General features: G+C 42.4%; 1 protein-coding gene across 1 annotated transcript in view; it reads left to right on the forward strand.

The window, feature by feature from the left end:
* The window catches only part of col2a1b (collagen, type II, alpha 1b), a 78795-nt gene that overhangs the window by 10026 nt on the left and 42015 nt on the right, over positions 1-26754 (forward strand). Inside the window, exons 7-20 of the mRNA XM_079510849.1 lie at positions 3045-3146; positions 4870-4947; positions 7943-7987; positions 10304-10357; positions 14663-14716; positions 16145-16198; positions 16758-16811; positions 17275-17328; positions 17956-18000; positions 18925-18978; positions 20157-20201; positions 21312-21365; positions 25841-25939; positions 26394-26438. Coding sequence (XP_079366975.1) covers positions 3045-3146; positions 4870-4947; positions 7943-7987; positions 10304-10357; positions 14663-14716; positions 16145-16198; positions 16758-16811; positions 17275-17328; positions 17956-18000; positions 18925-18978; positions 20157-20201; positions 21312-21365; positions 25841-25939; positions 26394-26438 — 837 coding nt within the window. The remainder of the gene's footprint in view (positions 1-3044; positions 3147-4869; positions 4948-7942; positions 7988-10303; positions 10358-14662; positions 14717-16144; positions 16199-16757; positions 16812-17274; positions 17329-17955; positions 18001-18924; positions 18979-20156; positions 20202-21311; positions 21366-25840; positions 25940-26393; positions 26439-26754) is intronic.

Consider the following 26754-nt stretch of genomic DNA (forward strand, 5'->3'; position numbering starts at 1 on the left):
AGGGTGGGAAATCAGTGTTGCTGCTGCTGGTTGAAGCTGCCGCGACTTTGATCCGTGCATTAATATAACACACATAACGCTTGTTATCTGTATGCGATGGTGGCTGCGGGCCAAAGGCCATGTTTTAAGTATGTTCCAGCGCCAAAGGTGAATTGATTTCCTCCAGGTTGGCGCGTTGAGGTTGCATTTGGTAAGGCATTAGTGTAGGAATTTTAATGGGACGTTTTTATCGCCGGGAGTCGCTGGGAATTTGTGGGAAAAGTCTGCAGGGGTGTTCCTATAAGAAGTGGCTGTTTGTCGTCTTAAAGGGACGGTTTGTATGTGTTGTTAGCAAAATGGAAGCGCTTTCAGACATTATATACGGTGTAATGAGTCATGTAAAAGACGGGAGGTATGTAGCTGAGCGGCAGTAACCGTTGTGATGGGAATTCTCGCCATTCTTGAGGACAACTGAGGTCATGAGTTTGGGGTTTCAGTTGACCTTACAGTTGAAACAGGATGCTGTTATTGCAACATTTTAAGACCAAGCACAATGGCTTTTGTGTTACAATTCAACAGCATGGATATGCTATCGAAGTGTGATTTACACAGTAAAGGTACACTACACCAGGGGTTCTCAACGTTTTTGGCCGGGGACCCCCGGAAATGCTTTGGCAATGGCTCGGGAACCCCGCCCCGCCCCCTCCCGACCCCCAATATAAATTGACTGCTACAATAACCTTAAACCATTTTGGGCGGGAACCCCTTTTGGTGTTTTAAGCATTGTTATAATTTAGCTATTTAAAAATAGCAGATCTACAAGCTCATAGCGCGCCACCGAGTGGCGCGCTACGAGCTTGTAGGTCTGCTATTTTAGAAAAATCGTGAAAATAAAAATTTTAAAAAATCCTTTTTTTTTTTTTTTTCAAATAATTTGGGGACCCCCTAAAATAATTTGGCGACCCCCCCCCGAGGGGTCGCGACCCACGGGTTGAGAACCCCTGCACTACACAGTAAAGGTCCCTGCACACTGCTGCATCTTTCTGGATTCTTAGCAGTGTTTTCCCGCCGTTTCCCCCCCAAAAAACACGCGCCCAGTCTGCGAGGACCTTAGGTGCGTGAAAATGGAGCTCCCAAGTTGTTACTTTAGTGATACAACAGAAGGTTGATACTATTTCAATTTCTGCATCACAACAAAACAAAACAAAAATCCTCCTGAATAATAATCATAAGGCAGTTATTTCTGCTGTGTTCCACAGTGATATGTCATCATTAAGCCACTGATTGTACAGCATGTGCCAGTTCTTATCTGATTTGGCATGAGCAATCACCAGCAGGTGCGCTGTCTCCCTCGAAGTCATTGTGCGTGGAGCCCATATCGTTTCAATACTTCCACTTATAAATGTTACGATAAGTTAACCACATGAACCCATGCAGCCTTCCTATTCTGGGCACGCAATAATAGGCAAATATTTGGCAAAATAAAGCTCGCAACCTGACACGTTGTGAGCTTGTAGGCTGTTTTTCGGAGAAGACATTTGGTTTTGGTGTAGAGGGAACATTATAGACCCCAGACTGGGAATACCAGTCAACAAAGTCTTTCTCTCCTGGAAGAAACCATCTAACTCCAAAATGTTCATTTTTCAGGAAAAAAAGAAAACATCTAGCCGCTTTTTAATACTTTTCATTGGTTTTATATATTTTTTTAAAGAGTGTTCAATAGCACTGATGTATGAAAAAAGAAGAAAAAAGACAGCTGAACGCGTTAGTTAGATCGTTTGAGGATCCAATGGAGTTAGGAGGTTTTCATCTAAGCACTTTTCCATTGGAAACAGATGTAAAGGGTACCGGTGTTCAATAGAGCGCCGAAGTCCTGAAGTCACTCGCTCATCCCCTGGTTCACGGAAGTAATTTCTCTATGGAGAATAACATGGTGTCATCTTAAAATCGTTTCATATAAGCATTGTGGTCCAAAAATAAACAAGCTGTCTCGGCGTTATTGTCAGGGAGGTGTCTCTGTATCGTTTGCGACAGTCAGTCACTCATATATGATACAGTCTGTTTCTAGCGAAAATGTAACGAATTCAGTAGCAGTAACAATAGCGGTTCTCTCAGTTAGTTGATTCTTCATATCCATATGAGTGAAACGGCCGGGATGAGGCGATCTAAAATCCCCTAATGGGGATTACAATGCAAATAAAAAGTACATGAACCCGTACATTGCCCCCTCTACCGATATTGACGTCAGACTTCGGTGCTCTAGTCTATAGCATTGACTTATGCTATATAGGTAATCCAAAACCTCAAAAATTGAGTTAGGGTTCAAAAGAATCAACAGCGTTCATCATCATGACAGATTCCTTGCTGTCGCCAGCAGGTCAGTGAGGCCTCGCCAAGCTCGCCGGTGTAGAATGCCAGCGTTGTTTGGACAGCGTTCATTTGGGTATTAGGAACCTTTTCACAGTACCTGCCAGTCACAGTGTATCTGCCAGACAGGGTGGAAGTGTCTGCCAGCGATGATACAGTGATGCAATGATTGTTTTCATCTTAATCTTGTTCCATGTTTATTCAACATGTGTCTCAGTGTAGCTAAGAAATTGTAGGGTATATTAATTTAAAAAAGGGGGGGAGGAAGTTAGGCTATGCAGCTAAGCAATAATAAGCAAAAAACAGATAAAACAACTGCATATATAGGCAACCCAGCAATTTACTTGGTACATAAATTGTTCAGGTATTCTTTAGCTATGACAGTTCTAAAGTATTACCAATGACCTAATGAAATTATTATTTTTATTTTATTATTATTTTAACTTTGTGTTCACATGACATAATAAAGTCCCACATGTGATCTAATTGAGCACCAATTCATTGGAACCTCACAGTCAGGCCATTATGTACAACGTGTTCCTTTCATTTGCATTTAGCCCACAATGGGGGATAAGGTACGTTTTACCAAAATGGGATTGTTTCACTCTGGCTGGATGAATGCAGTTGATCATCATGTTTCTAACAAACAAACGCGTCGTCTTTCTCTCTCTCTCTCTCTCTCTCTCTCTCTCTCCCAGGGAGGACATGGCCCCCGTGGCCGAGATGGCGAGCCTGGCACCCCCGGAAACCCTGGCCCCCCTGGACCTCCAGGACCCCACGGACCCCCTGGCCTTGGAGGAGTAAGTATCCTATACCAGTCATGACGAGGAGGGGGGGGGGGGGGGGGGGGGGGGGGTCGACTGCAGACATGGGGGTTGATATTAGGCGGAATTCTGATCCGAGGCTGAGAATGGCTTCAGATTGACTGGCCGACGGGAGCGAGACAAAATGTCAGAGCGAAAATGAGAGCACAAAAGATGGGAAGGAATTGTGCCGGCGCTGGGGGGGGGGGGGGGGGGGGGGGGGGGTCAGAAAGACAACGCGGTGAAGAATAGATAGAATGCTTCTCATTCTTTGTGAGAGAAAAGGAGAGAGGAGGTGGGGAGGGGAGGGCAAGACAAGAAGGTCCTTTGTGAAGGAGAGAGGGAGACCAGTTCACATACCTCCTCTATCTGCCCTGTATTACTGTTGACAAACAGTCAGTGGTGGAAAAAGTACTCACAATTCTTACTTAAGTAAAAGTACCAATACTGCGATATAGAATATGTAATATTCAAAATGTACTTCAGTAAAAGTACACAAGTATTGACATCAAAATGTAATAAAGTAGTCATTGTGCAGAATGTATATAGGGCTGAAGTGGGTTTTGTAATAATAATCAAAATCTACAAAATAACTAAAGTTTTCAGATCATTGTAGTGGAGTAAAATTACAATATTTGGATCTGAGATGCAGTGGAGTAGAAGTATTGGTAATTGGAAACACTTAAGTCAAGGGCAAATCCCTAAAAATTGTAATTAAAGTGCAAGACCACTTTTGCAGCGGTTTGGGTTGTGTAGTTACCTTTCCATGATGAGTTACCTTTCCAAATGTGAAATCAAAAATAATTGCTCCAGTGATTAGAAATGTATAATTAAAAATATGCTCCTCATTGAGTTACATTGTACGCTGAAACAGCTCTCAAAGTCACTCTTTAAATACGTAAACAAACAAAACAAAGTTGATTCAGATAATATGGAACATCACCATTTTTTTAATAAAAAATGTTGACTTCCTGTTGATTTTACTATGTGAAGATCTGGATCCGGATCCACGGATCCAGTCCGGGTTTTCTCCCTAATCAAAATGGCAAAATCAACAGGAAGTTAACATCTTTAGTAAAAAATACAACAGTACGACTTTTGGTGATGTTCTATATTGTCTGAATCAACTTTGTTTGTGTTTGTTTACGTACTAAACGTACTAAATTGGCAACCAACCTTAGAATTGCGTTATTTTCTCATCGCAAGACACCAAGGCCTTAATCTTTGAAGGGCTATAACCACTTGCTCATATACAAATCTAAAGCTCTTTTGCTAAGGATAGTAGTAGTAGTAGTAGTTGTTGTTGTTGTTGTTGTTGTTGTTGTTGTTGTTGTTGTTGTCGTTGCGAGTTATTTAGCCCATTGAGACCAGATTATTCTAAATCCTGACAGTTTTCTGAAAAACCCATGTTTCATGTCAAGGATCCCCAGAATGAAATGTATTTGGAGTTAAAAATGTTCGCCGTGAAATAATATATATTCAAAGATTTTTCACACATTTTCACGATTTTTCATGAAAATGCTGAAGCTAAAGTTTCAAGTGATTAAAAGCTACGGTGACACAGATGCTTTCAAGGTCTTAATGGGTTAACTTAAATACCTCAAAGACCTATAGTATTATTATTATTATTATTATTATTATTATTATTGCTGGTATTATTGCTGGTATGATTACTATTAGTATTACCACAGACAGATAACGTTTCCTCCTCTCTTTTCAGAACTTTGCTGCTCAGATGGCGGGTGGATTCGACGAGAAGTCCGGCGGCGCGCAGATGGGAGTGATGCAAGGACCAATGGTGAGAGAGAGAGAGCCCCATGATGATGAGACCCTACTGCTGTTCCATTTTACAGTGTTCCGCTGGGACCCTACTGCTGTTCCATTTTACAGTGTTCTGCTGGGACCCTACTGCTGTTCCATTTTACAGTGTTCCGCTGGGACCCTACTGCTGTTCCATTTTACAGTGTTCCGCTGGGACCCTACTGCTGTTCCATTTTACAGTGTTCCGCTGGGACCCTACTGCTGTTCCATTTTACAGTGTTCCGCTGGGACCCTACTGCTGTTCCATTTTACAGTGTTCCGCTGGGACCCTACTGCTGTTCCATTTTACAGTGTTCCGCTGGGACCCTACTGCTGTTCCATTTTACAGTGTTCAGCTGGGACCCTACGGCTGTTCCATTCACAGTGCTCTGGACGCCAAACTCATGGATTAAAACGTTCTCAGTCGCCACAACCGATTTCGGTCATTTTGGATTCCATAGAAGTCTTCTATAGAAGTGTGTCCTGCACCGAAAAATAGGCTATCTACAAGCTTGTATAAAGCCTATTTTCAGTTATTAGTTATCTTTATTCCAGAAAACAACAGCAACATCTTTTCAGTCGTGATTTTATTTTTGCTTTAATCCATGGGCCAAACTGGAGGACCTGATGGGACAGATGTGATTGTTTTTTTCCAACACCCGGGAAGGAGAGATACATACCTTTCCTAACACTAGGATGGAAGAGCAAGCTTCGCTTCTAGGAATTAACGAACGGCAAATTACACCAGTGAGATATTATCCGTCTCGACGAGCTACGGAGTTTTCATTCCATCTGCAACTTCCACGCCGTCGTGGCTCTTTGGTTTTTGTTGACCTTTCTCTCTGATTTTATGGTTTTGTGGAAGACACTGTCGGGGGGGAAGGCTCTGCCTCCTAGTGTTGAGGAAGAGAAAACACAGCCGTGGGTTCTGATGGAAACACCAAACACCTCCCGTGGAGAACAGAGGGGGTGGCTTTCTTTTTAATCGAGGAAACAGCCGTCGACCTTTTTGTTATTCTATCAAACCCACAAAAAGCCACCCTGCTATTCTGCCAGCCCGCCTGCTGGCATGACAAGACTGCCCCGTGTTGGATTGAGGAGCACACTGGGAGCTATTTTGGTTTGGACTAGACACGGCCGCGGCTTGGCGTTGGAGACGCCAGGAGGGGAGGGGTGGGGTTTTTGGAGTACTGGAGTATATCAGATCCCCGTGGTTTGCAGCAGTCCGTGGCGTTTGCTCTTTTAGACCCTAAGAGCAGCACTCGGCTGTCCCATCTGCCTCGTCCATCTCTGAGTGCTCCCCATGCAGCCACATCGCTGGGCCCTCACTGTGAAGCCGGCGTTCATTTGGTTTGACCGTCGCCGCGGCTAATGGCGGAAAAGAAGCAGAGGAAATATAAATAATACATCATATTGACTGCACTGACGTCTGAAGCACACAAAGTCCAAAGTCACAAACCACCCCACTATGTCCACTCCAGACCCATAATCCCCCCCACCACACACACCTGCATGCATACCAGACAGTCAATCAGCACTCTCACCGAGAGGCTGGCTGGAAGCACACAAGCGCACACGTGACACGTGCAGACACACATTATAAACACATATACACGTATCCCCAAACACACACATGCACATAAACAGTCCTGAGGATATAAAGCCCCATTGATAAGACTGTATACCCATTGCGGTGGAAGCCTCCCACACACCCACCCGCTGAAAAGATGACTTTCATTCCCTTCCCGAGAGAGAGGAGCACTATGCACTGCTGTGTTTCGCCATTTTCTTTGGCTACCGCCCCACATTTCTTAAATATAATCAGAAGGCTGAAAGTGATGTTTATAAAAAAGCAGCACATTGAAAGGAATATGTCTTTTTTTTCCTACTTCTTATTTTTCTTAAATCCCAGGAGTGAGCCCCGTCGCATGGAAGCCAAATACAAGCATCTGTTCATGAGGGGAAATAGGACTTTTGAGAAACTTTATCGATACAAGTCCACTGTCCATTGTTACAGTTAATTGCATGTCCATTTATTTTCCATTTGTGTGTGCATGTGAGAGAGAGTTAAAGAGAGTTGGAGAGCGAGAGAGAGCCAAGAGAGAGAGAGAGAGAGAGAGGGATTTGGCTCATCACCTTCCCAGAATGTAATTTGGTCTTGCCGAGTTAATGATGCATTGGAGTTGAAGGGACATTTTCTTTGATATGTGATTCCAGTCAGAAGCTCTCACATCTCAGATGAATGTTCAGTCAGAGAAGAGAGGATTAGGCAGAAGTAACTGTGCGCCCCTTTGAGATAAAAGGTCTATTCATGACTATCTAACAGACACAACATTAAGACCAGACTGGCTTTTTTTGGTTAGTTACTTTTGCTTTTCTTTTTTTTTCTTTTTTAATACACCTATTTTTGGAAGGTGAACAGATGTGCTTGTTTTCCTGTCCAGGTGACAGTGGATGATAACTATTTTAGGGAAGTCGTGTAGAGTTCAAGCACTCCACATAAGGATACAAGGCTAATGCGGGTGACCTATGCACTGCCGAAATGCACGGCAGGGAGAGAGAGAAAGAGAAAGAGGGGTGGAACGACAAAGATGATGAAAAGGCTAAGAAAGAGAGAGAGAGAGAGAGAGAGAGAGATAGAGAGAGAGATTGAGAGAGTCTGAAAGCCGCTGTGGAATTTCTAAACGATTTATGGAACTGACAGGGCAAGCAAGGGCTGTTGAGATTTCTGTAGCTTTAGGGCAAAACGGGGGGGGGGGGGGGGGGGGGGGGGGGGGGGAGTAAAAGTAAGAGATCTGAGCTTCCCTACAATGAGTTCTCTGCCACTGCTGACTGAGTGTACCTGTGTTTATGTGTATATGTGTGTGTGTAGGTTAGAACCTATTTTTGACCTGGTGAAGTTTGTCATTACCTAACGTCATGTATTTCGTCTACCCCCCCACCCCCTGCCACCCCCTCTGCCTACCCCTCCCCCCCTCCTCCTCCCCCCATAGGGCCCTATGGGTCCACGAGGACCACCTGGACCTTCTGGATCACCTGTAAGTACCCCTTTACACACTGTCAAACACAACACAACCGACCGACACAAACGAGTACACGCCAGGCAAGACACCACACACCCGTAGCCATGGACGTTACTTAGCACCGCAGCTAGAGGCGGGGGGGGGGGGCAAATGGCTGTTGTCAGTGACTAAAGCAGTGTTGATTTCGTCAACCAAAACTAAGACGAAAAATGTTCGTCGACTACCCTTTTTCACGGGTGAAGACAAAATAAAAATACACTAAAAACTAAGCTATGATGACTAAAACTATGACTATGTTGACAATTTCGTCAACAAAAAAATTGGGAGGGACTAGTGCAGAAGAGATACAGTTTTATGCTAGGTTGCATTCTGAAAATAGCCGATCTACAAGCTCAAACACATTGTGCAACACATTGTGAGCTTGTAGAGCATGCGACGAAAGTGTACAATCTGCCATTACGACGACGTCAAGGCCTGACAAAACACAATTTAGTCAACTAAATCAACTGGAGATTTAGTCGACTAAAATCTTATGATATTTTAGTCGACTAAAACATTTCAGGTGACTAAAATGTGACGAAAACTAAATGAAAATGTATTCAAATGACTACGACTAAAGCTAAATCTAAATTTGCTGTCAAAATCAACACTGGACTAAAGGCCCCCGCTTCTCACGCTGTAACAAAGATGAACCATGACAAAGCTGATAGAGAGGTGTGTGTGTGTGTGTGTACACGAGTGAGTACACGGCACGCACACATACAGATAGTACTACTGTACAGCTGTATACTGTACACGCACACATACAGATAGTACTACTGTACAGCTGTATACTGTACACGCACACATACAGATAGTACTACTGTACAGCTGTGTACTGTATGCCCCCACAGTGTGCGTTGGAAGGTTGGCACACAGGAGAATACCTTCGTCTCCAGCTGCACGCTGCGGGGCTTTTTCCTAAGTGCTGCTGCGAACGCAGACGCGCACCACCTGACAATTTAGCTTTCATGAAGGGGACGCCCCCCCCTCGCCCCCACCCCCCTAATGCCCCCCACCCCCGTAATACCCCCCGCCCTTTCTTCTCCACTCTGCAACTCAGCTATAAGCTCCAGAACCTCGCAGCCCTCCAGAGTGAAGCTATTAAAACATCTAGGCAATGCCAGTTTGACTTGTTGCGACTTGATGCGCTATATAATCACACAAACCGAGCCTTCCTTTACCTCTGTCGGTTACCTTTGGATGGTTTTCAATTCGAAGGGGTTGATTGTACCGTATATCCTCCTGACTGTCATTTTATGTTACCGTATTATTTACCTTACCTCTGGGAGGCGAGGTGTGACTGCGTAACATTCTGTGTGCAAGCGATGTGTTACAGGAGGCTGAAATACTACACTACGTACTTTACAGATGTAAAAATAGATACACACAATGCTGATGAAATATGCTTTGTGGTCTCCTATGTAAGGATTATTTGGGAAACAAAGTACTCAATTGTTTTACTTAAGTAAAAGTATCAATACTGCAATGCAGAAGTACTCCGTTACAAGTAAAATTCTGGAATTCAAAATGTACTCGAGTAAGTATTGGCATCAAAATGTACTTAAAGTACCAAAAGTAGTACTCATTATACGGAATGTCCAATTTCAAATTTATTGAAATTAGCAGATCTACAAGCTCACAATGCGACACATTGTGAGCTTGTAGATCGGCTATTTTCAATTGGCCGAAATGTGTATAGTGCTGAAGTGGTTAATGTAAGTTTTGTAATAATAATCTAAATCTACAAAGTAACTAGTAACTACAGTTGTCAAATAATTGTAGTGGAGTAAAAGTACAATATTTGCCTCTGAAATGTAGTGGAGTAGAAGTAAAAGTACAGAAATTTGACATACTTGACATAAGTAAAGTACAAATACCTCAAACTTGTACTTCTTGTTTTCTAATGGTACATAGGGTTCAACCATATGAAGTGCAGTAAACGTGTTAAGAGCTTTAAAAGTTAGCTATAAAATGTTAAAATCAACCCTATACAATATACATTATACATGTTGAATATTGTCACCATAGAAAACTTTTTTTATACGATACGCTGTCAGGCTTAGCACCTAGGACCGCTCCACTAGCCGCCCGGGCCCATAGAAAACATTCTTCTGACCACGCTCTGACGCGCTCTGTCACCAGACATTTCCTTTATCTCTCTGCTATCTCTATACATTATACATGTTATTGTCACCAGACATTTCCTTTATCTCTCTGCTATCTCTATACATTATACATGTTATTGTCACCAGACATTTCTTTAATCTCTCTCCTATCTCTCTATCTCAGGGACCACAGGGTTTCCAAGGCAACCCCGGAGAGGCCGGAGAACCTGGACAATCTGTAAGTAACCCCCCAACCCCAGTGTACTTTTACTCCCCCGGCTGTACTTTTACTGCCCCGGCTGTACTTTTACTGCCCCCACTGTATGTTTACTGCCCCTGCTGTACTCGAGTAAATGTACAAAAGTATTGGCATCAAAATGTACTTAAAGTATCAAAGTAGAAAGTACTCATTGTGCAGAATGTCCCGTTTAACACGTTTTCAAATGTGGTGAAATGTCTAAAATAAAAATCTTTTAAAAATAGCAGATCCACAAGCTCACAATGCATTGCCAGTTTGTAGATCTGCTATTTTCAATTGGCCGGAATGTACATGGGGCTGAAGTGGTTAATGTATGTTTTGTAATAATAATCAAAATCTACAAAGTAACGAGTAACTAAAGTTTTCAAATAATTGTAGCGGAGTTTGCCTCTGAGATGTTAGTGGAGTAGAAGTAAAAGTATTGGAAATTGGAAATACTCAAATAAAGTACATAGGCTACCTCAGAATTGCACTTAATTGCAGTACTTGAGTACTTATTTACACCACTGCCCCAGTGTACTTTCACTGACCCATTTCTACATTTATACCGGGGTCTCTCACGTGGTGGGAAACTAAAATATCTCCACCATTCCTCCAAAAAGGGAATCAATCCCCCATGTTGGCTGAGGGAGATTAGGATTATAGCCTAAAGCTGGGTTTACTGTTTACCTCCTCAACCCTGTTTATAGGACTTCTCATCTTCACCTCAACATTCCATCTGCAAGCCTATGCAGACCTGCTTATACGTTCCTTCTTTTACCTGTTTTCTTATGAGACGTCCCCAGGTCCATCTAGCTTTTTGTGTTTGCCCACAGACCCCCCCCCCCCAGCCCCCAGCCCCCAGCAACAGCTGGCTTCCTATCTTTAATCAGACCCTTCTCAGACAGACCTCCAACCCCCCTCGACTCTAGAGAGAATTTCCCCCTAAAGCAGTTTTCAATATTTGTTTTTTTGACATAACACTGTCAATTCTATTTTTGAGTGGTGTAAACCACTCCAACAACTGGCTTTGTACCCGTGTACCCGTGTTTGTACCAAAAAAATTAGCATGGTTACTATGGTCACTGACATTACGTCAGACCACAGCTGATCAGGCTATATAATACCTTGCACCACTCAGTTCACACGGGTGTGATTTTCTTCTAACTAATAATGATAGTAATGGGGATAAAAGGTGAAGACAAAAATGTGAGGACGCCAGTATAAAGGGAGTGGCTGTAGTAAGTGAATGGGAGGTCTGCCATTCTGCGCCGCAAAATTCGGGGACAGAATTTGAGGCTGGACGTATGCTTAGTTGTGCACCAGTGTCTTGCACGGGAAATAGCTCATCTTCAATGACCATTGTGCTTGTAGAGATCAGCTATTTTTGGTGCGTGAGACCGTGCACAACTAAGTTTATCAGTCATTGTTTCATTTCAAGCTTTTCTTCCCCGCACTCCATGTTACATTTTAAAACATTTTCCCATGGACCACCTGCAACTATGCCATGGACCACAAGTGGTCCGCAGACCCTAAAACTGGTTGAGAAACAGCACCCTAAAGGGCTCTCTGCACTGTTCAAACAAACTGAATATCATGACGTGACATGTTTCATTGTTAGTGCCTATATTACCAACGGTTGGAGCCTATCAACACTATTCAATGATCTGAACCGCAGTTTGTTAGAATCATGCAGAGACAACAACGCTCTTCATCGTTCTGTTCCTATTATTTGCCTCCTCAACGCTATCTAGCCTTCTTTAAACAACTGCACGTCCCTTCCTTTCCAAAGCTCCCTGTCTGTTAAAGCCGGTGGTGGAAGAAGTACTCTTGCAGTAACTCGGAGTAGAAATACTAGGTTACATTCCTGTAATCAACAAAAGTATTCTATTGTTGATTAGCCAAGGCACTTTGACTAGAGGAATATAGTTTCAAAAATCGTGGGGATCGTTCACATGCACCAAGCACGATAACAATAACGATCACAATCATGGTTTTAAACCATTATTTTATACTTCAGCTATTGAAAAATAGCAGATCTACAAGCTCATAGCTTGCAGATCTGCTATTTTTGAAAAATCGTGAAAACGTGTGCAAATCTTTGAATATATATTCTATCCATATTCTATTCTCTGGAACCACATATTTCCAGATGGGGGTCGGAGGCCAAACACGGATCATTTTTAGGGTCCTTGACATGAAAACGTTTGAGCACCCACTGATATTAGAAACATAGGTTCTTCTTAAGTTAATTTACAAGAAGTCTACACAATTAGAGAATGTAGAAGAATTGTTATTTTGATCAACGTTTGCCTGTTATCTCTCCTAATGGTATACCAACATCAATACAGTATGGACATGTGTACATATTCTTTAGTTTTGGGTCTGAGAGGCTAGAATAAATAATGGGCCTTGATAGGAAAAGGGTTGAAAAGCACTGATTTAGAGGACATTTTGTAGAACCGGGTCCTCGGGTCATAAATGGGTTAACCCATTTAGGCCTGATTTTCTGAAAGATGTTTCTGTATCGGTGGTGCTCAATATTTCATGTCAAGAACCCCATCTGAAAATATGTTGTTCCAGGAACCCCTCAGAAGCAAAGATTTGAGTTACAAACGTTCTGAAATAATATATATTCAATGATTTGTGCCATTTTTCAAAAATAGCAGACCTACAAGCTCGTAGCGCGCCACTCGGTGGCGCGCTATGAGCTTGTAGATCTGCTATTTTTCAATAGCTAAATTATAACATAATGTTTAAAACACCAAAAGGGGTTCCCGACTTCCCGTACAGAATGGGTTAAGGGTCTCCCAACCACTGTGTTAATCTGCTCCTGTGGAGTCCAGCCACGCATCAGACTCTCAGTCTCTCTGATGTGCTTCGACTCCGCTAACCTTCCGCCCCAGACAACAAAATGTTTGAGCACATCATTAAATGTGATTAAAATCAATCCTGTTGCCAGACCAAAAAAAAAAGGTCCTGGCGCGCCTTGGTAGGGGCGCAAATTAGTATTTTGGTATTTGTTATTTTGTTATTTTGTCCAAGTGTTTCATGATAGCGGAATGTTGATGAATGACCAGCTTAGCCTTTCCGGTCATAAAACCGGGTGCCCCTAGTGAATTATTCAATAGGAGTGTGTCGCGCAAGCGTAGCAAAAATAGCAGATCTGCAATCTCACAACACGTTGCAATGTGCTACATTTTTAGCTTGTAGATCTGTTATGTTTTTGTGCTACTTTTAATCAAAGTGTTTTAAGTCAGTTTGAAAATTGGGTTTAAGTTAATATGAGAAGGACACATTTTCCCCCCCATTCAAAACTTAATCGAACCTGTGCGGTAAATCAGCATCTAAAACTGATTCTGACTTATCATAGAAATATAGTCGTATCAAAAGGCTCAGAATTCTCCCAGATTCATCACCAGAATCCTTTGATTAATTACTTCCCTGTTCTCATTCTTTGGGTGAAGAATCCTACGGTTTAAAGAGATCATGTTTTCATAAGAGCAGAGTTTTTTTTAAGCTCTAAATTGTTGCAAATGACTATGCCGCTGGCAAGATTTTCCACAAACGGATCCCACACAAAATTGGCCATGAGAAAACCACTAATTGTTTTCTGTCAGTGTTGGAGGAAGTTCATACTCAAAGCGCAGGTTGCTTGAACAATCTAATTATTATTAGAAATACCTGTGGGCATAATGAACCTCATTTGGCATCTCTTTCAGTAGCCTATTGTTTTCTGCCCAGGGGTGTTTATATAATGCAGCAGAGAATACTATTGTAACCACATGCTCTGTTTCCCAAACAGTGGGTTGGGACCCATTTGTGGGTCGTGGACAAATTGTTTTGGGTCCCTATATTTTTTGGTTTCCTACATTTAGTTTTTAATTGTTATTATTTCCAAAAAAACATTCCCCCCGAAAAAAGCATTTTGTTTTTCATGAATTAAAAACAAATACAAAGATTTTTTTTCCCCCAATAATTTCACAAAGAAATCAAAGAAAAATCAAAGAAATTCCATAAATTAGAAGATAAACTAGCCGATCTACAAGCTCACAATGCGGCGTGAAGCGTCGCGTTGTGAGCTTGTAGATCTGCTATCTTCACTAGTTTGGGTCCCGGGGAGACATCAAATCTCTCTTTTGGGTCACGGGCTAAAAGGTTTGGGAACCACTGCTCTAAATCACTACAGGCACTATATATTGTTGTATGTATACTATGTTATGTTGCCCCCTATTGGTTTTGAATGGCAACTGCATCTCACCTCTGCTGGTTTTGTCTCTTTTTCTTTGTTTTCTCCCCTAACAGGGACCCATGGGTCCTCGCGGTCCCCCTGGGCCTGCTGGAAAACCTGGAGATGATGTAAGTATCCTGCTGTCGCCGACACATCTATATATATTATATAATCATCAAGCTTATTTGTCACTGTCGCCTTTGTGTGTCGCAGTCGCAGACATATTCTTTAGTGTAAAAGTATCGATACTGCAATGTAGAACTACTCCGTTACAAGTAAAAGTCAGGATTTCAAAATGTACTTGAGGAAAAGTACAAAAGTATTGGCATCAAAATGTACTTAAAGTGCCAAAAGTCAATGTACTCATTGTACAGAATAGTCCCATTTCAAAAAATTTCGGATGTATACAAATCTTTTGAAAATAGCTGATCTACAAGCTCACAATGCATCGCAATGCGATACATTGTGAGCTTGTAGATGGGCTATTTTCAAATGGCCTAATGTTCTAATATATATTTTGTAATCATAACCAAAATCTGCAAAGTAACTACGGGTAGTAACTAAAGTTTTCAAATAAATAGTAGCAGAGTAGAAGTACAATATTTGGTTTCGAAATGTAGTGGAGTAGAAGTAAAACGTTGAAAAAGTGGAAATACTCCAGTAAAGTAAAAGTACCTCAAAATTGTACTTACTGTAAGTACAGTACTTGAGTAAATGTACTTTCTTGTCTAATTTCAAGTTTTCAAATGTATAAAAATGTATGAAAATAGCCGATCTGCAAGTAGATCGGCTATTTTCAAATTTACCAAAAATGTATATAGGGGCCGAAGTGGGTAAATCTACAAAGTGTAGTAACTAAAGCTGTCAAATAAATGTAGTGGAGTTAAAAGTCCAACATTTGGATCTGAGATGTAGTGGAATAGAAGTAATAGTATTGTAAATTGGAAATACTCAAACTGCTTAAGTAAATGTACTAAGTTACTTTCCACCACTAGAGAATGTTATATGGATGTTATTTAGACAGGTGCTATGTTGATGTTTAGCTGACGTCCTACAATTACTTTGCACTCTACGTACTTGACCATGTATGCTATCATTTGTTGACTATCATCATGGCTCATGCCATCTATGCTGATCTCACACTTTCAAGTCGCTCTGGATAATGCCTTGGTCATATTATGACGTTGTCACGCACTGAAAACAGTTGATTTTCAAGCTCACATCACATAGCGGATGCAAAGTCTTGTGAGTTTGTAGATTGTCTATTTTTGGAAGTGTAACACTGTCGTACCATGAAGTATAAATCAGGCTTGAGTGTGTGATAAATGTCTTGAACTTGGAAAGCTTAAATGCAATACCCACTTTTAGCCACTGGATGGCAGCAGACTTGATATGTCACACTGTCTCCACTAGGGGGCTCAACATATACAGTAGATAGACATACAGCACATGGATATGGAATAGATTCAACAGATTCATTTCTTGTTTAACATGTTTCTGTATTGTCTGTATCAAATATCAAACATTGAAATAACACATTCCAATTGCATTTACAGGGTGAGGCTGGTAAGCCTGGCAAGTCTGGTGAGCGTGGACCAACTGGACCTCAGGTAAGATTTCCTATTGTTACGATTTATTATGATTGCACAGTTTTAACTTTTTTCCTCCCGTTGTTATTCTTAAATAATGTCCAATAACACTCAAGGCAGAGAGTCACATCAGTTTGTTTAGTTTTTTGACGCCTAGGACATGAGTTTTGGTCAAGTTTCCCATCTGACCACTTAACACAGCAGCTGTGTTTTAAGTGGGCCACAAACACTTTAGAGATTTTCAAGTGGGCCCTTGTCCAGAACAGATTTGAACCACTAGTCTACAGAAATATGATGTCTGTGTTTCCTCAGTTTGAATTGCAATCAATTGTTCTCTTGTCTAAAAGGCCTCATGTGAGTGAGGGTATTATTTCACAATGGCCAGGCTCTAAGAAGAACTCGCTTTAAAGGTTAAACAATAAACAAGAAATTACTCAAGTCATTATATATCAGCTTGCATTCCATTCTCTTGCATATTATACCGTAGTGGGGCTTTCTGTAGTCGTGTTTGCAGTCTAGTCATGGTGCGGTGGGGGAGACTTAAATCTTCTTTCCTGCTATCTTTCCTCTCTCATAAAAGGGAGCTCGTGGATTCCCAGGAACTCCTGGCCTGCCCGGCATCAAGGGACACAGAGTAAGTGGGATGGATTTTGATTAGATTAGCATTTCATTAGATTTAGAATTTAGCTTTTTATGTCGACGTAGCACGTAGCACTCTGTTATATATATAGTCATAGCGTCACTGCACAGATATCTACTGTTAGACAGATATTAGGCTCTTAGCTTGCTTATGATTCTCGATGACTGTTTCTATGCATTTGATGTATTACCGTGTATTGTTCTCGCTTACTGTAAATCGCTCTGGATTAAGAGCATCTGCTAAATACCTCAATTGTAAATTGGGGCGGACACACTACAGTGTCTGCATCACAGTACAGAGTGAAACATAGAACCAATTAAAACATTTAACACTCTGGAGTTTTACTGCGCATCAATAACTGATTTGTTGCATGTTGTCACACATTATAAACAGCTTGTATTCTTGGGCTCCTGTCTGTCTGTGAAGTGACACGGTCTTGTCCTGTCTCTGTCTCTAGGGTTATCCAGGTCTTGATGGTACAAAGGGAGAGACCGGAGCTGCTGGCTCCAAGGTACAGTTCTCTCTCTGTACTCGATCTCTTTTAACGCCTTTCCTGTTCCTCAACGAGCCAACGTCTCTCTCCTCTGTATGATTTACAACAGTGGTTTTCAACCAGTGGTCCTTGAAGGGGTTCCAGGTGGTCTCCAGCTAGCTAAATGATGGAAGAGTTGGTAAAAAATTGGACCCATATAGATGATCTTTAACACCATTTGGTTTTATTTTACGCTCTCAAAAGTTAAAAGTATTGTAAAACATCTGCATTACTTAATTTACAAGAAGTCTACACAATTAGATAATGTAGAAGAATTGTTATTTTGATCAACGTCAATGTTGACCACTTTAAACATGGCATCAAAAGGTGATTTAAAACACACTGTGAGCTTGTAGAACAGCTTTTCTTTCGCTATTTTCCTACAAAAAAGGTTGGAAATAGGGCTTAAGTGGTTAAGATACACTTACACAGTAGCGCATTGTGATTGTATGCATTGCCATAAATAACTAATGATCATTATTATGATTCTGATTATTAGCCTACTTGGTAGACTAGGCAAACTACATTTCTTAGTAATCATTTCCATATTAGAACAGAATGTCTGTCTGCTGTCGTTAAAAAAACAGGATTTTGATTTTTCTTTAGGGTGAGTCTGGTGCCCCCGGAGACAATGGCGCTAACGGACCAATGGTGAGTTTATCTGGACATTATAACACTAGCAAACGTCACAACTAACTTCATTTCAACCCACTAATACAGTCCTTTGATTACATTTGACATCTATGATAAAATTACACTCATGTCACACAGGTCTGAGATTTGAGTCATCTTACTTTGTATTTGATTTTGTTTTAAACAAACGTTTATTTATGCAGTGTAGATTGCTCTTTTACACCAATGCCCCCACTCACCACCCCACAGATACTCACCAGACAGCGTTAACGATTACATTCAATAGTACAGTGTATGCTGTACTGTACATGCTATATGTCTATGCTATGCAGTTATCAAGTTGTTGTCACATAGTTCAATCGGCACTATAAATGTTCAGTGGCCCCAAAACATCACCACCGTTTATTTTGACCGGACAGCTAATGTAGGATTTTCCTCCAACATCTGCTGATGATAGGCAGTGGGCACAGTTTCATAGTTTTACAGGAATCTGTTTCAAAGTTATTCAAAGTTATGCATTGTTTTGTTAGAAGCCATGCTCCTCGCCGCACACCCCTTTGGCCAAACGCTATGAAACGTTAGTCAATTCTTCCTTGCCCCATGATCAAACTTTCCACAAAGTTTCAAAGGCAATCATAACTTTTGGAGACATGCTGCCATCAGACAAATAGAATGGAATGGGAGGAAAACATATCTTCTGACCTCCAACAATAGTGGAGATAAAAGACAGGTTCTTTGCCTAGTATCATGCAAAAGCAATCAGAACCTTTGGAGACATGCTGCCATCAGACAAATAACTTCTGTCCTCCTGCATACACAGTTTCGGTGTCCCATAGAATCACGTCCCCGCTCTCGATGGCGGACTTAAATGATCTTAAAGAATAAAATCTTTCCTATACATTAGTTTGCACAGAGCTAATCATTCCTTGTGTCCACACACAGGGACCTCGTGGTCTGCCTGGAGAGAGAGGCCGTCCCGGACCTTCTGGATCTGCCGTGAGTACCTTGTTTCTTTCTATCCTGTTCCCTCCACACAGACAGCTAGACGCTTACACATACTGATACTGTGCTTTGTTACAGTTAGAGCATAATGCATCGTATTAATACCATTCATTTACTGCCAGAACTGATTCTCACTGCGTTTAGCTACTGCCGTCGTCTTTTCCGGGACGGAAGTTTTATTTTGAAGACCCCCAAATTCACGACCCCTGAACCGGAAGTGAAATCGGCCAGGCTAATTTTAGCCGCGATCACCCGAAATGTTAATATTGTAACGGCGAGCCAGCGAAGCTTTAGTTATGAGGTGCCAAAACCTCAACCTGAGAAAATAATCTGAGATAAAAGGGTTTTAAGATTTCAGCATGACACTAGACTTTTGATATAAAAATAGTACACAGGGGCACGGTGGCACAGTTGGTAGTGCTGTTGCCTCACAGCTAGAAGGTCCTGGGTTCGATTCCCGATCGGGATGCTGTGGGTGCTGGCGGCGTGTTTCTTCCTCCGCGTCATCAGTGCCCATACCCGAGGCGGGGTTGGCGAAAGGGCCTTTCTGTGTGGAGTTCGCATGTTCTCTCCGTGTCCCCTAGGGTAGGTACCCTCACAAAAAACATGCAGTAATCCTGGTCTCTAAACTGCCTCCCCCTGGCCTGATGGAGGGGAAAGGAACTGGTTGGAATAACGTGTTCCTTCCACGCGCTACGTCCAACCAGGGAAACTCCCCCCTGTCAGGTGTAAAGGAGCGACTTGGACAATCAGGCATGAAGGAAGCATGAGTTCAAGTCCGTTGCTCTCCCCATGTCCCCCATATATGGGGACTAGGTTGGCGGAGGGTGTGTAGAGCCCAGGATCACATTAGATAATTGACACAGGGGTGAAAAATGGGTTACAAAATATTAAACAAAAAAATATATATAGTACACAAAGATGGACATTTTCCCATTGTTTTGGCATCTATTGTTAGGTATGCCCATATAATGACCACGGATATGGTCTAAAAGTGTGAAAAACATATTTTTTAATGTCACCCCTAACAAATCCCCCCCTGTGTTCCACTGAGCAGCCAGCTAGTGCCAGCTGCTGAATGAAGCTCAAACTGAATCTCCTACAGAAAGAACCTATTTGCAAAGCTGTTTCTCTACCCTGTGCTGACGTTGCAATGTGTTTCTAATGTCCAGGGTGCGAGAGGAAACGACGGTCTGTCCGGCCCTGCTGGTCCCCCTGTAAGTATGAACTCTTGACTTACGAAAATAGCTGACCTACAAGTTTGTGAGCTTGTACTGTACATCGGCTATTTTCGGCGTGCAACACCGTTGTGCGATGGAGTACAAATTTGGCTTTAGAAATCCTAGAAATCCTAGAATCATCTCCAGTTATCCCCCCCCCCCCCCCACACACACACACACACACCACACCACCACCATTCCTTCACCACAACTCTTTTCTGTCATCCTCTGTTCCACTTGCCTCACCCTGTTTCCAGCATCCTCTCATCAATCCTCCCATAACATCAACCCAAATGGCCGTAATGTAGGCCAAGTGGTTATAATGTTTTCTAATCTACAAAGTAACTAGTAGTAACTAAAGTTGTCAAATAATTGTAGTGGAGTAAAAGTACAATATTTGTCTCTGAGATGTTAGTGGAGTAGAAGTAAAAGTATTGGAAATTGGAATTACACAAATAAAGTACAAATACCTCAAAATGTATATAACAATCTTTTGAAAATATCTTACCATCTCACAATGCGTTGCGCATCACGACGAATTGTGAGCTTATAGATCGGCTATTTCCAAATGACCGAAATGTATTTATAATGCTGAAGTTGTCAATGTGTTTCGTAATAATAATCAAAATCTACAAAGTGACTATAGTCACTAAAGTTTTCATATAATTGTAGTGGAGTAAAAGTGCCTCTGAGATGTAGTGGAGTACATAGGAAAAACATCTCGGAAACGCTCCAGTAAAGTACAAATACCTCAACATTTGTACTCAAGTGCAGTACTTAAGTAGATTTAAGTACATAGTTACTTTCCACCACTGTGAATGTTCTGTTCCCACCCACTGTTTCCCCACCTCTCTGTCACGCTGCTTTCCTCTTCATTCGCCCATGCATACCCCCCCCCCCCCCCCCCCCCCCACACACACACCCCCCTCTCCACCTTACCTACTTACACTGTACTATAGCCCCCCCAACGCCCCCTCCCTGTTGTTATTACATAAGTTATTTTTTAGCCCCAGGAAGTAGTGATTAGTAGTGTCATGAGGAAGGGGAGTTTCTGTCAGCAGTGAGATTGACAGCCTGTCCTGTCCTCGTTTTTTCTTTTGTCTTCAGGGCCCCGTGGGTCCTGCTGGAGCCCCTGGCTTCCCTGGCTCTCCTGGAACCAAGGTATGTGAGACCTCTCTCTCTTTCTGTGTCTCTCTCTCTCTCTCTGTCTCTCTCTATCTCTCTCTCTTTCTGTGTCTCTCTCTCTCTCGATATCCCTGGCCTGTGTTTATTGTGTGTATTGTGTGTGTGTATTGTGTGTGTGTATTGTGTGTGTGTGTGTGTGTGTGTGTGTGTGTGTGTGTGTGTGTGTGCCATGAGCCTTTCTTTTCTTCCCGTCTATTTTGTGTCTCTCTTTGATGTATAATGAACACAGCTGACCGGCCGCTGTATAATAGTCCTGTGCATGTTTGGACCACTTCAATAGCCGATCTACAAGCTCACAATGCGTCGCAATGCGACGCATTGTGAGCTTGTAGATCTGCTATCTGCTATCAGCCAACAGATAGCAGAAGAATTGGGCTCTTTGTTGACATCTTGTCAGTGGTGGGGAAAAAGTACTCAAAGTTTCTACTTGAGTACAAGTATCAATACTGCGACATAGAACTACTCCGTTACAAGGAAAAGTACGGAATTCAAAATTGGCTTGAGTAAAAGTACAAAAGTGTTGACATCAAAATGTACTTAAATTACCGAAAGGAAAGTATTGTTGTGCAGGAATGTCCGCCGACCTACAAGCTCACAATGCGCATTGTGAGCTTGTAGATCGGCTATTTTCAAATGTCCGAAATGTACATAGGGCTGAAGTGGTTAATGTATGTTTTGTAATAATAATCAAAATCTACAAAGTAACTGGTAACCAAAGTGTGTTTTAGATCATCCGAGATGTAGTTGAGTGAAACTGAAAGTATTGGAAATTGAAAAGTACAGTAAAGTACAAATACAAGTACCTCATAATTGTACACAAGTACAGTAAAGTAAATGTACTTAGTTACTTTCCACCACTGCGTCCCATGATGTGATCAGAATGCACAGTGCTCAGTATATATGGAAAATAGGCAAGCTACAAGCTCACAACCTGTCACGCTGCAGCGTGCTGTGAGCTTGTAGATCTGTTATTCTTTGGTGCATGACAACACCGCATTCAGGTATAAATCTGTCGGCCATTAGTGAAACTAGAGAAGATGGCATTGAAAAGTGCTCTAAGCCTCCTGTGTGTGTGGAAAGTTATTCTCTCTCTCTCTCTCTCTCGCTCTCTCGCTCTCTCTCTCTCTCTCTCTCTCTCTCTCTCTCTCTCTCTCTGGATGTGCTATGTCTATGGCAGACAGAGCCAGCTCCATGCCCGGGGGGGCTGTTGCTGGTGGTTTTTGCTTTCTTCTCATTCACCAATGGGATAATAAATGAGGAATAAAACCTGGGAGTCGCTCGCGGCTGTGTTTACAAAATACAGCCTCTTTTAAATGACGCCTTAATCACTGCAGGCTCAAGATGCCAAAGTGTGTGTGCCCACACACCATGTATGAATGTGTGTTTATGGTACGCACTACGCAGCATACATCTGTGCATGTTTTAACACGTGTGCGTGCATATAGATGAGAGTGTGTGTGTGTGTGTGTGTGTGTGTGTGTGTGTGTGTGTGTGTGTGTGTGTGTGTGTGTGTGTGTGTGTGTGTGTGTGTGCGCGTGTGCGTGTGTGTGTGTGTGTGTGTGTGTGTGTGTGTGTGTGTGTGTGTGCGTGCGTGCATGCGTGCGTGTGTGTGGGCGTGTGCGTGCGTGCTTGCCTGCGTGCCTGCGTACGTGAGTCTGTTAATCTGATACTTTGATCTATTGAGCAGGGCCTGCAGGGCAGTGTTTTTGTCTAGCCAGCGGTGGAAAAAGTACACAACGTTTTTACTTAAGTAAAAGTATCAGTACTGGGGCGCCTGCTGGCCGAGTGGTCCAGGCGCATGCCACATATAGGCTCTGGCCTGACGGCGCGTCGCAGCAAAGGCCGTTCATGACGACCTTTGCTGCATGTCTCTCCCCATCCCTCTCTCCCTCTTTCCTGTCTATCTTCACTTGATACTATCAATAAAGGCAGAAAAGCCAAAAACGTATCAGTACTGCAATATGTACTTCCAGACTAATACAAGTAGTTACAAGTATTAGTCTGGAATTCAAAATGTACTTGAATTAAAGTACAAACGTATTGGCATCATTTCACCTGGAATGTCCAAAATAGGAACGACGGGATGAAAGTCTATAAAATAAATCACGATGTTGTAATGTTTTTTACCTGTGTACGGGACCCCCTCTAAAATGAGATGCTACATCTCAAGGGGCTATCCTTTCAATAAAATTCTGACCAATTCTGATGACCCTATACCATCTATAAAAAATGTACATGTATTTTTGCTATAAGCAATAATATATTTAATAATAATAATAATATTTGTTTTCCTTTTTCTTTTAGACAGCCAGCAATGGTTTAAACGCTCCCAAAAATGTAGTCTCTGTGACACCTCTAGTCTGCATTCAAAGATTTTCCTAGAAGCTTTGTCATTGGTCAAACATTTCCCAACGGCAAATGACTAACCAATCAGGAAGTAGACGATGCATGCATTCAATGCATTATTCCTCATCTTTGAATTCCGACTGCGGCCCCTAGAGTTGTCACAGAGATTGCAATTTTCTTTTACATATTATTGCAATTCAATCTTTATTTCAGACTTAAGGTCCATAATATCACATACAAAATGACACAATACACAATAAATAAGCACCCGTGTGAACTGAGCGGTGCAACCCTAACTGTACTGTACTGTACTGTACTGTACTGTACTGTACTGTACTGTACTGTACTGTACTGTACTGTACTGTACTGTACTGTACTGTACTGTATTGTTATAGTTGTACTTTTATTGTTATAGGTATAGAGCTTGTTATAGTTACACTTTTATTATACTTGTATTGTTATAGTTATAGTGCTCAGTGTTAATGGCCCTGTAGGCTGCTCAACAGTGCCACTTTAAGTCACCCAGCGGTATTGCAGCTGTTTAAACGGACAGACAGACAGAGACATAGAGACACACACGGCCAGTCATTGGAGCGGTGTGCACCACTCAAAAACCAAACATAAAACGAAACGATAAAAATGAAAACCATGAAGAATATGCTCACAGTCTGTAGAGGCTGTCGTTGCGCCGAGGTCTCCAAATCATGAAAGAGAACCGATTAGAACTCTTCACAGATAGATGATTGATAGATGGCCATGCATACATACTCTCATCCCACTCATAGACATAGAAACGTAGACGCCTCATTCGCCGCTGCAGTTGGAGCGACAAGTATCTTATGGAGGCCCGGCACGATGCCACTCAAAGTGACTACTGGCCAATCACAGCGCGCCTTTTCCGGGACTTGGAAGTGATGTCACCGAGGAGGAAGGGATGTCACTGAGGAAGAAGTGATGATTCTGACGAGACCCGGAAAAGGCGTGCTGTGATTTGCCCAGTCTGTAGTGCTTATAACCACGCCCCGCTTCTGTGGCCAATGTGGAAGTGCCTCTCGCCTCTCGGCCTCTCACCTCCAACAACTTCGGACTAGACCTAAATATATTTATTCTCTATGGACTAGACCACGACGGAGGCCCGCCATCTCAAGCGAACTTGAGCCACGTGAGACACCTGAGCGAGCTAAAGCAAGCGAGTTGCCGTGTCGAGCGTTGCAGGGTTCGCTTAACCGACTCAGCCCCGTTTGAGTTGCGACCCGATAAGGACAGAATAGTAAATCATGTTCTGGCGAGAGCTTTCTCCTCCTGGGGGATCCCGAGACGTTCCAAGGCCAGTGTGACGATGTGTTTCCTCCAACTGCGCCTTGGTCTGCCCCGGGGGACGTGCCTCGAGGACCTCCCTAGGGAGACGCCCGAGAGGCATCCTAACCAGTTGCCCGAACCACCTAAGCTGGCTCCTTTCCAGGCAAAGAAGCAGCAACTCTACTCCGAGTCTCTCTCGTGTGACTGAACTTCTCACCCTATCTCTAAGGGAGATGCCGTCGAAGAAAACTCATTTCGGCCGCTTGTATTCCCGACCTTATTCTTTCGGTCATGACCCACACTTCATGACCATAGGTGAGAGTAGGAACGAAGATTGCTTGGTAGACAGAGAGCTTTGCCTTCTGGCTCAACTCTCTTTTCGTCACAACAGTGCGGTACAGCGACTGCAAGAACCAGAGCGAAACAGGGAAAAGGAAAAAGCTACACCCCCTCCCTCCCTCACACCTTCGCCCTCTGCTTGTACTATTATGCGCGAATTACACCTTTCTAAACTATATTTGTTGTATATATGGAACATAGTCTACTGTGAAGTTGTTCACACAAAGTTCACCTAACTTTGCTACTACAGGGAAAACATGCACATGTACATATGATACTCTTTCTACTCTTTGTTTGTTCTTTTTTCACTCTTTATTCTATCCCTTTGTGTGCTGTGTTTGCTGTTATCTATGCTGCTGCATTGTCTGAATGAAGTCTGCTGCATTGTCAACAATGAGTTTTACTCGTATGTACCTGTACACAAGACAATGTGTACTTAACGTTGAACCTTGAACCTCCTTCACCAGGGAGAAGCTGGCCCTACCGGTGCTCGCGGCCCTGAGGGTGCACAAGGACCCCGAGGAGAGTCTGGTACCCCAGGATCACCTGGACCTTCCGGCGCATCTGTGAGTAAAGATACTTTGTAACAAATTGTAAGACATGTTTTAATGATAGAAGGCACATAATCTTAGTGATGTTACTGTAAAGACCATTGCAGATGGGATATTCCATAGCAACCAACAATATTTTGCCCTTTCATTTGTGCTATCCACATAGATTTAGTCGTAGCTGTAACTGTACACAGTGAGTGAATAATGTTAACGTTGGGCATAATCATGAATTGTTTTAAGAGAATTGTTGAAGAGTAAAGACTAAAAATGAGTCCCATACACATCAGTGAAGGACAGTCCCCAGTTGTATACTACTTCTGATGCACTTGACTGGCCCTCTAAACTCCATGGACCTTTATGACCATCCAGTATCATCTCTAATGATAGACTACCAAATGAATGAATCTGAGCGAGGTTGTTAGTTTTGGAGCATTGCATTGACTCACTTTACCTCCTTCTCTTCCTGCAGGGTAACCCTGGTACTGACGGTATTCCTGGATCTAAAGGATCATCCGTGAGTAGAAAGCAATACTTCCTCTATCTCACATACCACCACCACTCTATTACTGTCATCCCCCCTCCCTGTGGTACTGTGGGAATTATATTTCATGGTCTGTAGCCTGTAATTGACTTTTATAGAGAAGTCCTGACTCGTCCCCTGGTTTGCGGAAGTAATTTCTCTCGGAAGAATAACATTGGGTCATCTTAAAATCGTCTCATATAAGGATTGTGTTCCAAAAATAAACAAACTGCCTCTGTGATATTGTCGAGGGAATGGACCTGTATAGTTTACAATAGTCACTCATATTTGAGGGACTGACTATAGCGAA

The sequence above is a fragment of the Electrona antarctica genome (genome assembly GCF_951216825.1).
Source record: "Electrona antarctica genome assembly, chromosome: 9".
NCBI classification, from domain to species: domain Eukaryota; kingdom Metazoa; phylum Chordata; class Actinopteri; order Myctophiformes; family Myctophidae; genus Electrona; species Electrona antarctica.